This window comes from Festucalex cinctus, chromosome 17 (genome assembly GCF_051991245.1).
Source record: "Festucalex cinctus isolate MCC-2025b chromosome 17, RoL_Fcin_1.0, whole genome shotgun sequence".
Lineage (NCBI taxonomy): Eukaryota > Metazoa > Chordata > Actinopteri > Syngnathiformes > Syngnathidae > Festucalex > Festucalex cinctus.
In genome coordinates, this window is record NC_135427.1 from 4,549,343 (window position 1) to 4,561,717 (window position 12,375).

General features: G+C 39.4%; 1 protein-coding gene across 5 annotated transcripts in view; it reads left to right on the forward strand.

The window, feature by feature from the left end:
* sdk2b (sidekick cell adhesion molecule 2b) overlaps window positions 1–12,375 on the forward strand; it is a 200,477-nt gene that overhangs the window by 147,805 nt on the left and 40,297 nt on the right. For all 5 annotated transcript variants that reach the window (XM_077502505.1, XM_077502507.1, XM_077502506.1 and 2 more), the window contains exons 3-4: window positions 3,029–3,135; window positions 4,920–5,067. In XM_077502505.1, the coding sequence (XP_077358631.1) occupies window positions 3,029–3,135; window positions 4,920–5,067 (255 nt within the window). The remainder of the gene's footprint in view (window positions 1–3,028; window positions 3,136–4,919; window positions 5,068–12,375) is intronic.

Genomic DNA, 12,375 nt, shown 5'->3' on the forward strand with positions numbered 1-12,375 from the left:
GCGTTAATGTGCATGAAAAAGGGTGGATGTTGCACTGCATCTGTGGTCAAGGTCAACTACTGTACTCTTCCAAGCTTGTGTGCCTATTTGCATAAATGACATTTTAAAATAGATGTGTGTTTTCTGAGTCTTTGTGTGTTGTGTGTGTCTTAAAGAAGGATCCTCACTGTGGTACCCTCCAGAGAGTCATTATCATTGGAGTAAACAGAAGCAGCTAAGCTCTGCTGTCCTCTGCGCCCTTGCTCATCCATTAGATGGTCTTAAGTGTGTTTGTGTGCGTTTGGGTGCACATACATACAATACACACCCACGTCATGTTTGAACGGGGTGCAAACTAGATTACACTTTGTAAAAGTGTAGCGTAAAACCATAGTCGTGCTACCTAACGTGTTAATGTACAAAAAATATATATTTAGTGTTTGATTGACGTAGTAACAGTGTCGTTTTTTGAGTGGGGCTAAAGCGCGAACAAACTCAGTTGAGTTTTGGTATAACTCACTGACATACAAACGATTTTTGTTGTTGTTATGCTAACTCATGTGCTAACACAGTAACAAACAAAAAGTTTAGTTTTTGCATAATTTTGCCAACTAACGTGCTAAAGTGCTTTTTTTTTCTTTTGTATAACTATGCTAACATTAACAAAAACCATTTCTCAGTTTGTATTCTTGTCCATTCTTATGTCGTTATGATCTCTGAAATATAATCAGTCTCTAGCCTAAATAAATGAATCAAGGACAAACAAAATTGTTGTTTTTGTCAACTAGCAAGTACACGGCCGTTCCATTTACAAAAGCAACTAGCCTTCTTAGGAAGTGTGTTCTTAGCATACTCGCCGAGTTCAAAAGACCGTCTTCCGTGTTCTTGAAATTGACTATCGGCGAAAAGTGTAGTTTTTGCATTATCATGCTAACTGATATGGTAACGTGGATAACAAACTGCTGCCAGCTGCGTGCTAACAAGCTAACAAAGTGTAGTTTTGCGTTGTCATGCTAACGTGGTAACATGATGACAGTTTAGATTTGCTTAAAATTGTGCTAACAAGCTAACAGTGTTGTTTTGCCTTTTCATGCTAACGTGGCAACATGAAAGTTTAGTTTTGCTTAATTGTGCTAACAAGCTAACATTGTTTTGCATTGTCATGCTAACGTGCGTGCTAAAGCTCTTACAAACTATACCGAATAAAAATATACATTTTGATAAGCTGAACTCAAAACATGCAAGACTTTTTCTATGGAAACAAACGGCCTATTTTTCTCAACTTGTGTTAACAAATCCTTTCCAAGATGCACGGACCACCTATAATACATCCACCTCACAAATGTGGCGGACCAAGAGGCTGATTAGACAGCACAAGGTTTGCCTTCACTTGTCTTAACCAAGCGATACAATAAATGTGTTGTACTGTGTGAAGAAAATGGTAGTCACACCAGGTACTGACTAGCTTTCTGACCCGCATCCCTGGATCCCCCCCATTACAGTAAGACTGCACTTTTTAGTGTGACCTTTCTTCATAGGCAGCCTAAGGCACAACTGTGCAGTCAATGTGTTGCACTGTGTGAAGTGAATGGTGGTCACACTACATATTGATTTTCTGACCTCGTAATACAGTTAAACTGCTGTTTATTGTGGACTTCCTAGGGCACACACGTGCAATCATCACGTTGGCTAATTAGCATTTCGACATGCCACACTTCTGAGGTGGATGGATTTTCTCGGCAAAGGAGAACTGCCCACTAACACACATTTAGACATATAGACTTTGATTTCAGCTCAGGAAAATTGACCAAAAAAATGTAATTACATTTTGGTTCAGTTTAAGTTTGTAGTTGTTGCATAAGCAAGATGACAAGCATACAAAGTGTCAATGTGTCACGCAATTCACGTGATTTCTCCTCGCTAGTTGCCTCCTTCGTCAACACACAAGATGAGTGATCAACCACTAACAGTTGTTGCATTTTCATTGGATTGTGCCGACCGTCGCTGGCTGAGCCACTTGTCACGTATTTCTTTCTTATTCACTTTATTTACAGCTGAGCAACAGAGTTAGCATTGGATCCATTAATAGATCATCCAAGATTATGTTATCTTATTCATCTGTAGCCGTTCTTATTTTAACTATAGTGGCTTCTTCAGAACAAGCTGACAATATTATGATCCTAAAACTCAAACTTGAACCATTCATTCATTAGCACTGTTACTTTATTTTACACTTTATTGCATTCCATGTGAACTTGTGGCATTTCCAGATAGAATTTATTTGGCCATTGGATATTTCGTTTTTATGTTATGTTTTATTAATTTTATTGTGTTTTCATATAAAATATTTTATTAATTAATGGAGCAAAGCTAAGAGAAAAATTCTATTCATTAATTTAATTTTAAGAAAATATACTATATTGTGATATATATGGATATAAAATTACCTCTATTGTGATATGAGAATATATTAACTATCCGAGATCGCACAACACTAAATGTACGTAAGATACTAAGAAATAGACTACACCGATCTGATCGGTTTGATCGGGATCTGACAATATTTAGCATTTTATGCTAAATCGGTGATCAATGGTAATGTCTTAATTGTCCAATTGATCAATGACGCCACTGATCGGTTCCATGAAATAACACACATTATATTTCATGATTATAAGCATTTTCTAAAGAATTGTTTTATTTATTTTATTTTTTGGGGGGGTCGGGCTGGCGGGTCAAACCCTTTCTTCCACGAATGGCGGCGGTCAACGGTCGAGTAATTATAGAAGTTTTTTAAATAGATATATTGTTCCATCTTCTGATTGAATTGGTGATCGGTTATCATGTTTCAAATCGCTGATTGACCGAAAAATCTTTATTATGTAAAGCCTACTAAGAAACTGTATGCATTTTGTGTCATCTTGCTACTACCTTACATACGAATATTGTCAATAAGTCAAACTAATTGTAGTTTTTGTGAAATCATGCAAATAAATAGTTTTGTTTTCAGTGAAAGCTAAATTGTGTGTTTTATGTATGTTTGTTTTAGGTATCTGATCCCATCGTTGGACCGCTCCCATGCCGGCTTCTACCGCTGCATCGTCCGGAATCGCGTGGGAGCGCTGCTGCAACGTCGCACTGAAGTGCAAGTGGCTTGTAAGTATCATAGCGTGATTGCATGTGTATATATGCACGCAAACACACACACACACACACTGTTTGATTGACAGTGCATTAAGGAGCGAGCAGGCGGGCAGATGTGTCGCTGAAGGATGTACCTGCTGGACAGCTGTTCCACTCATTATTATTATGATGATTATGATTATTACAAGACTGATATTGTTGTTGTTTTTGTTGTTGGTGTTATTGTGTAATACCGCCCCTGCAACATCTGTCGTCTCCCCCTGGCGGAAACGGGCGTGCACATTTAGCTCCCTTGTCTCGTTAGTGAGATGCAGCAGAATGCAAGGTGTTTGCCGTTTTCCTACCTTCCCACTGAAACACTTGTTCATCCCGCTTGTTTACACACAGTTGTTCGGCCGAAGCGAGTGAAGTGTAAAAACGAGCGAAGCAGGGTTAGGGAAGACAGGCGGTATCAAAGAAGGGTTTTAAATTAAAGCTTATGAGTAGGGTGTATTTTTTTTTTCATGTTAGAATTGGGATTCAAAGTCGAGTTGGGTTAGGCCAGTGCATGGGGGGCTCCATCAAGGGGGGCCCGTTTGACCTCGGGGAACATGCATTTTTTTCTTTATTTAAAAAAAAAATAATTTTTACTGTCCTAGAATAAAGTGAAATTGCACCTCCACTACATTAGGGGGCAGTGGCGCTCTCATTATTGGCAGAGTGTTTGCAGGGCGCATTCGCCCGGTGGTGTAGGGGTTTTGTTTGCACTGAGCATGCGCGCTTTGCACACAGCAAAAAGAATCAGCACAAATTATTTTATATATTTTTGTTTTGCAGGTTAATTTTTTTTTTTAATATTGTGCTCCTGAGTTAATGTTGGTGATCAGTTTGAATGTATTGTTATTTATTGATTTTATGTAATTTTATTTTTCCGTATCATATTGTTTGACAATATGTCAGTCAAAAAATGTTTATAGTTTAATTAAAGGATTTAATTGTATTTTTGAATTTCAGATGCACTTTAAATCTTTTCTGTTACAGTTAATGAAGCTATTCTTTGTTGTAAGTTGCTCCATATTTCTTTCTTTTTTTTATTTTCTTACGCGTTAATACGGATACAATCTTATGCAGAGGTGTGCTTATAACAATTTTATAGACAAATGATACTATTTATAGTCGGGGGGGGTGGCGAGATGTTTTCTACTTACTGGGGGGGCATGACAGAAAATAATTGAGAAGCACTGGGTTAGGGTTTCAAGTTAGTGTTTGGTTTTCAACCCTAAGTTTGAGATATGAAATAGTTTCAAACCAAAGCCGAGTTGCGGCTGGGGTGGGTTCCGCACCTATTTTGCTCCGTAAATAATTACAGTGCAGCTCAACCTTTGGCTTGCAGATGTCATAGCTAGCAACATGCTAATGGCGATAATTCAAGCTAATTTGAAACCAGCAATAATGATTTATTGTTAAAACTTCTCTAAAATGGGTGTCAATTTTGCAACGACGGGAAGATGCGGGTCCCAGGGTGACAACAGTTGAGCAACACTGATCTAAATTACGGTTTCATATTAGGGTATTAAGCCATGGTGTGGAATAACAAGCATTGCCACTTTGACGAATGCCCTCATTTGATTTGCGATGGAGACGGATGACAGTCCGACATGAACGCACCTCAACCCGGCATCGCGGAGGAGCGGTAACCATGGCAACGTCACGGCGCCGTCCATCAAAGCCGATCCACGCGGGGTGCGGGGGGGGGGGGAGCCCGACGTTGACTGACCTTTCGTTTCTGAGTGTCTTTGTCTGATTTCTCTTGGCAGTCATGGGAAGCTTCGAGGAGGGTGAGCGCGACCAGTCGGTCTCGCAGGGAGAGGGCGCCGTCATCCCGGCGCCTCGCATCCGTAGCTTCCCGCAACCGCAGGTCACCTGGTACCGGGACGGACGCAAGATCCCGCCCAGCAGTCGCATGTGAGCCAATCGTCTTCCACTCTTTTATCTTGACTCGCTCGGACTGCAGCGCTAACTTGTGTGCCTGCTGGAACGTCTTTGCATTCATGTCATTGAATTTCCATCTGGAGTAGGGTTTTAATTAAACCAGAGTTAGGTTTACTCATTGGAGTTTGTAGTCAGGGTTAAGGTTTTTAAGTGGAGTAAAATCGTGTCTGAGTTTTACCATCTAGGGTTTTAAATACTGGTTTCAAGCCAGTGTTAGGGTTTCAAAGTCGGGTGTTAAGTCAGGATTAGTTTGTTTACCAAGCCTTACAAATTAGTATATGTATTAGGGTTTCAAACTAGTGTTAGGGTTTCAATTTACTGTTTCTCGCCAGGATTAAGGTTTAAAATTAAGGTTTCAAGTTGAATTTGGTTGTTGACCAATTAGCATATAAATTAGCATCTCAGTTAGGTTTTCAAACCAGTATTAAGCTTGCAAATTTGAGATTCCAGGCAAGGTTAGGGTTTAGGGTTTTAAAGTATGGTTTCGAGCCAAGGTTTGTTTGGTTTTTTTTTTTGGGGGGGGGGGGGGGGGGGGGTTCCCCCCAAATTTAGTTTTTATGTCGGAATGAGAGAGCTAAAAATCTATTCAAATTAAGTTTTTGGTTTGGATTTTAAAAATGGTTTCTAGCTTTGTTTGTTTGTTTGTTTGTTTGTTTGTTTGTTTTTTTAGTAGGGTTTCAAATTAGTTTCGAGTAAGGTTTGAAGTCAGAGTAAATGCTTTAAAAAAGGGTTTTATATTTTCATTTGAATTTGGGTTCAAAACAGGGTTTGTGTTACAAATTGGAGTTTATGGACAAGGTTAGGGTTTTAAATCGGAATCTTCAAAATCACAACCTGTCTAAGAAACGTAAAAATAACAATGACCAACCAACACATGGCGACAGAACGAGAAGCCTCGCACTCTCTCCAGAAAAGATTACATGAGGAAGGGGTAGTGGGGGACATGGCTCAACCGCTGCTTCTTTAAAAGGGAAGCACAGCGTGAACCTGGAAAAGGAAAAGTAGGGTTTTGAACTTTTTTAAGTCAGGTTTCTGGTTTCAAATTAAGGTTTCTTGTGTGAACATGGAAGGGGTCACAAAATTACCTCTAAAAGTCTCGATGTTCATCATCATGGTAAGAAATTTACTGGGAGTTGGTAGACTTCTGTTGCCAGGACAGCCCGTATATTCTTCTTCACCATTGATCTGCAAATACAGGAAGAGTTTGGTCGAAGTTATTGCTGCCAAATAAGGTTGACCAGTTATTAAATCCGAAGTTTCACATGCTTTCTGCACTGTGATGTTGTCGGAAAGGTCACCAATCTCCACCGCTTGTTAAAAGTTTTATTTTTTTAACCTCACTAGTTAATTTAACTTTCATCTTTGGTGCTGAACTCCTGTCTGATCCTGTGAACGTTTGGCCTCTCACACCCCTTTTTTTTTTTTTTTTTTTTTTACTTTATTTTGTTTTCTTTTTTTTTTCCACGACACGAGCAAAAAGCCTCTTTGGCTCCAGGAGAAATGGAATTGCCCTTTGTTCCTCATCTTGGGTTTTGAAAGAGAACCTGATCCAGCCACTTTCATCTCAGCTTGTGTTTTGTTTTGTTTTTTTTCCCCCCCTACCACCTTCTTTCTTGTCTGTCTTCATTTTGGCGTCCAATTTGGAGGTTGGTGTTTCTTGGACGATGCGCCGTCAGTACCTGCTGGTCAGATCCCAGGATGGCCTCTGATGGGATTATTTTTTCCCTTTCTGTTCCCTTCAAACGGAAAGGGACAACGGGAGCACAAGCGCCTGATAAAAAATAATAATAATAATAATAAAAAAATAAAAAATAAATAAATAAAAACTGTGAATTGTGCTGCTAGTTTGCTAGTTTTTGTTAAATCTATAGTCTTGATCTTAATCGTTATTGTAATTATCATTATTATTATTATTATTATTTTAAAGATCATTTTTATAGGTTCATGCGTGTATGAGCGGTCACGTTAAAGGGCACTCGCCCCCCACGCAATCTCCTCATCACATCTGCATTTGTCGGGAGTGTGAGATGACCTTGCCCTGGGTTGAAGCGAATCCTCTTTATCGGCTCTTCATCATCATCATCATCAGCATCATCAGCATCATGAGTAACGATTGGCCGGGTAGGAATGACAATGAGGCTCAGAACCTTTTCAAGACGTTCGGACGCAAACGCTTTGATGATGTCACGGCTCTCAATAATTGAGCGCAGGTTGCTTTTGGCAACTGAGCGTTTGAATGGCCCGTTTGCGATTGTGCACTTTTTTCAGCCTGGATTTAATGAAATAATGCATTATACCTAAATTATGACAATATCTTTATTTGATACATATTTGAATATAATGAATTCATACAGATACTTTTTTTTAAGTAGAAGTTATTCAAAAACAGATATGTACTGTAATCTAAAAAAATGACAAGATTAATATATGTACACTATAAAATTGCTGTGTAAAATAATAATAATTAAAAAACTGTATAATAATAATAATAATAATAATAAAAAGTACTTTCCTCTTTCAATGAGACTCTCCACCCGGCACGTTTTTCCATCCCCAGGTGTCATAACTTTAATTTTCAGCCTCCCCGAGGGTCCGCCTGGCCGCTCTTCATCATACTTTCGCGCTAGACCAAAGGTACGAAAAGCAATATAATTATATAAATCCCAACGTGGAAGAAGCGCAGTTTTTTGGGTTTCATCTCATCTTAGCAGCTGAGAAATGTCACAACTTGCCCGTAGGCTGTCGTGGGCGGTTGTTATTCAAACATTTTATTTTATTTTATTTTATTTTATTTTATTAACGCCGCCATCCATCTTGTTTTTCACACAATCATGTAAATTCTTGTATTCATATGCTTAGTAAAGTTTTTGTGTCAAACGTACATGTAAAATACCAACCAACTAACTAACTTATTAATTACTCCGTTAGTTAATATCAGTCGCAAATATGTGGGGTAACGCTATTAATTGAGGCCACATTTGACATGAGTTGTTTTCATGAAACTCGCTAAAGAGTTTTTGGTTCACTTTGACCTCGAAAATTGTCAAGCTTAACACTTGAGTCGTAAATCCCGCCCTTTAGGATCTTGGATCTCGTGCACAAGGTGCCAGCAGGTTCATACAAGCTGGCTGACATTTTCCTCACTGTGAGTGTAACTACTCTGCCCGTGACACACGAGGTCTTCCGCCGTGCTCATATTTTCCCTCCGTGGAGGTTGAAGTAATACTTCACCGGCTTGATTGACGGTCGCAGTGCTTTACAAACGAGGTCAAGGGAGGGCTTCGAGCCGGGCCGAGCCGTCTTTGTTTTGATGTACAGCGCAACACGAGGGGGAAAATAAGGCATTTGCCAGTAAATCCCATTGCTCTTCTTTGAGCCCAGAGTCTTTGGCAGGGTCCTTTGCATTCACTCTGCCTGATTTGTTGTGTAATTTGGGAGCGGCTTAATGTACTGTATAATAAGAAGCTCCTTCGGCGAGCGCATTTGCTCAGAATTCTTGGGCTTTTTACGGGAAAAGGGAGTACATAACTGACCTATCGACAGCAAGGCTGTCTATCTATATATATATAATATATATATAAATATATATATATATATATATATATATATATATATATATAGAGAGAGAGAGAGAGAGAGAGAGAGAGAGAGAGAGAGAGAGAGAGAGAGAGAGAGAGAGAGAGAGATATATATATATGTTAGTGTTGTTCTGACACGGGTACTTGTATCAGCAGAGGCCCCGATACTGCATTAAAACAGTGGCATCTGTATTGGTGACTACTAACAAGTAACACGCCGATACCGTTAATTCCAAGGCTATTATAGGACTTGGGATGCAGTGTCTTGCTCGTGCACAACATTCACTGATATGTGACATGTTCACTGAATGCCGATCTAAGATATCCTATTGGCCCTTGAATGCTCTGAACCAATGGCAGGACAGCTTTTTCATGTTGAGAAAAAAAAAACCTTAGGTATGGTATCTGCATCGGCCAATACTGCAAATCTGGGTATCGGTATCGGGGGCCAAAAAACGGTATCGGAACAGTACTAAATACTATATATGCAATTCACTAATTACGATTCACTCAAATTTTTATTATGCGTATAATACAATATGATTCACTCTTATATGGGATACTTTATCCTGATATCCAATAAACTTCACTCCATTTACATGCGGTATGATTCATTTTAATTATGTTGTGATTCATTCAAATAAGATAGAAATAACAGACGATTGAATCCAATTGCTATGGATTTCACTCCATTTTCCTGTGACGCTATTACCTCCGTTTATTAATTACAATATGAACTGATTTACTTGCTGTGTGATTCTCCCCAATTCTAATGTGATCTGTTTTCCTATATGCAATATGGTTTACAAAATGATTCAATCTGATAAGATTTCTCTCTAATGACAATTCGATGAGATTCATACCATATGATTCACTGATTTCACTCGAATGATGTTGTGATATGATACACTTTAATTACAATGGGATATGATTCGTTCCAATAGCTTTGCGACTCACTCCAATTACAATATAACAAGATTTAATACAATTACAATTCATTCCAATTCACTCCGATTACACTTTCATCCGATTCACTCCAATTACCGCAAAATAATGACGTTTATGCGGAGGAAGGGACACTTTTGTAGTCTTTTTCTCCCTACAGCGGTGCACATTTTGCAGTATTTTTTGCCATTTCCTTTCCCGTCAGCCGCGAGGGTTGTAACCTCACTCCTCCATCCTCATGCCTCCATTACCAGCCAACAAATGGCAGCGGTCAGCCGCCGACCTCCCCGCGGCGGCGAGCGAGCGAGGGTCGGTCGATCGGGGGAGGGTGTTCAAGTGGCTCGCACGTCCTCACGAAGGCACGCCGCAGCCGCGAGAAAGAAAAGCAAGCAAAAAAGTGTGAGGGACTCGGCAGACCGGCGCTGAAAATATGCTGAATGGCGAAAAGGAACACGAGGCGGCGGAATGAATGTTGTCGGCGAACGTTTTCATCGCGAGGGCGACGAACTTTGATTTGCGTCTCAATGTTATGTTCTTGCACCGAAAGCAATCTTGGTGATGAATAAGAAGAAAATGATGCGGCGAGTAAACCCACAAGGTCAAAACGTTGCAACTGATAGCCTTACAAAAGAAACTCATTCAGAATAGAACGTTCTGTCGTCACACTATGGAGACTATTCAGGGTCATCATCGGTGTTTGATACCACCCAAAGTGTTCCACTGGTGAGGTCAGCCTGCGAGCCGTAATTGTAGTTTATCGCATCTTAACTCATTTGCTCCCAAAGACGTATAAATACGTTCTATTTTAAATATGATTAGTGTACCAATAACGTATTTATAAAAAAAAAATTATTTGTATTTTTTTTATGCTAGAGAATACAGACGGCTTTGATGCAGCCTCTAAACTGAAGATAACAGCATTGGTAGTTATTACAAAAACGGCCAGCAGGTGGCAGCAGAGTATGAGATCAACCAGGGCTATGTTGCAACAAGCTGTTTTCCCCCAGTTCTAAACAGATTTGTGAATAATTATGAAACTGAGCTATATTCTAATGCTAATTGCTGCAAAATGGAAACAGATAGACAGAAATATACTTTTTTTTTTTTTTTCCCTGATGAATCGAATCAAAATCAGTCAAAATCCAGAAAAACAGCATCCTCCAGATGTGGACTTTGAGCGCAAGTTCTGCCCAACAAGTTACATTAGATAACGTTGTCTGTGTTTATTCTTCATCCTTTATATTTCCTACGGCTTTTCTTTATATTCCAACTCTTTGCGTCATCATTCCTGCCCCGAAGGAGCGGCATTCCGCTGGAGAGCCTCGCCTTGGCACGCCGGACTGCAGCAACTTGGCCGACTCAACTGCTTTTTTTTTTTTTTTTTTTCCCCACCTCTTTTTTTTGGTGCAAACGCCAGTTGTGCCAGAAGCGAGAAACAAAGCATTAGCGCCGTCACGTGTAATCAGCTTCACTAAGTTTTAGTTGGAGTCGTTTCATTTCAAGTCAGACTCGTGTTCTTCATCACTGTCAGACGCACACTCTGATGGTAATTTGGGTTCGATCAGAAACCGGAAAGATGGACATTAGAGGATCGTCAGATGCGCAGAATGTGGTATGCAGTGTGTGAGTCCAATGACTCACATGGTAAATGCTGCCTGTCGCAAATACATATGCACTAATGTTGTGAATCGAGTCGATTTGTGGAGGAACTCAAACATGTTGCTCCATCTGATGATTAAACTGGGCCTTAAACGTAGGTGGCCAAAACATGCCTAATTAAAGTTAAACCGCGCTAATAAATAGGGGTGGCAGGGCGAAAATTTTAATCGGAATTAATAGTGTTGTTCCAATACCGATACTGCATTAAAACAGTAACATGCCGGTGCCATTATTTCCAATAATAATATAGGACTTTGAACGCAGCATTTTGTCTCGCTCGCCCACGACATTCATTGATGTGTGATGTGTTCACTGCATGCCGATCTAAGATATTCTATTGGCCCTTGAATGCTCTGAACCAATGGCAGGACAGCTTTTTCATGTTGAGACAAAAAAAAAAAAAAAACTTAGGCATTGGTATGGTATCGTCATCAGCCGATACTGCAAAGCTGGCATCTGTATCGGGGGGCCAAAAAAACAGTATCGGAACAACACTCATAATTAATTGTATGACTTCAATCTTAAGTAGCCCTGCCAGAGCCCAGACTTGAATCTGATTGAACATCTCTGGAGAGATCTGAAAACGGCTGTGCAGCAATGCTCCCCATCCAACCCGATGGAGCTTGAGCACAATGATAGGTCCAATCAAAATCGTATAAACAATGAAGCTAACACGTAGCACGAGAAGTAACAAAATGGAAAAATAATAAGATCAATAACTAAAAAAAAATATATACTAAATATAAATAAATAAGAAATAATAATAAATAAATAATAAGAAAAATAAACATTGAACCTTATAGGAAATTTAACCTTATAGAAAAGTACACATGTGCAGAAGAGCTAATACATCTTGCGCGCTCCCTTACTTAGTGCCTCCCTTACCTTCTGTTTTCTTAAAATAAAATTACATTTTTTTTTTTAAAAAACAGCTACTCTCCTATCCACAAAAATAAAACTACACCCGGCTTACAGGGGTATCCATTGAAACAAGTCAGTGAATACCATTTTTGGGTCCTAAATATACACATGTAATCATGTACATATGCAAAATTGTTGTCACAAAAAAAAAGTTGTCAAAGTTGCAAAAACATTGACG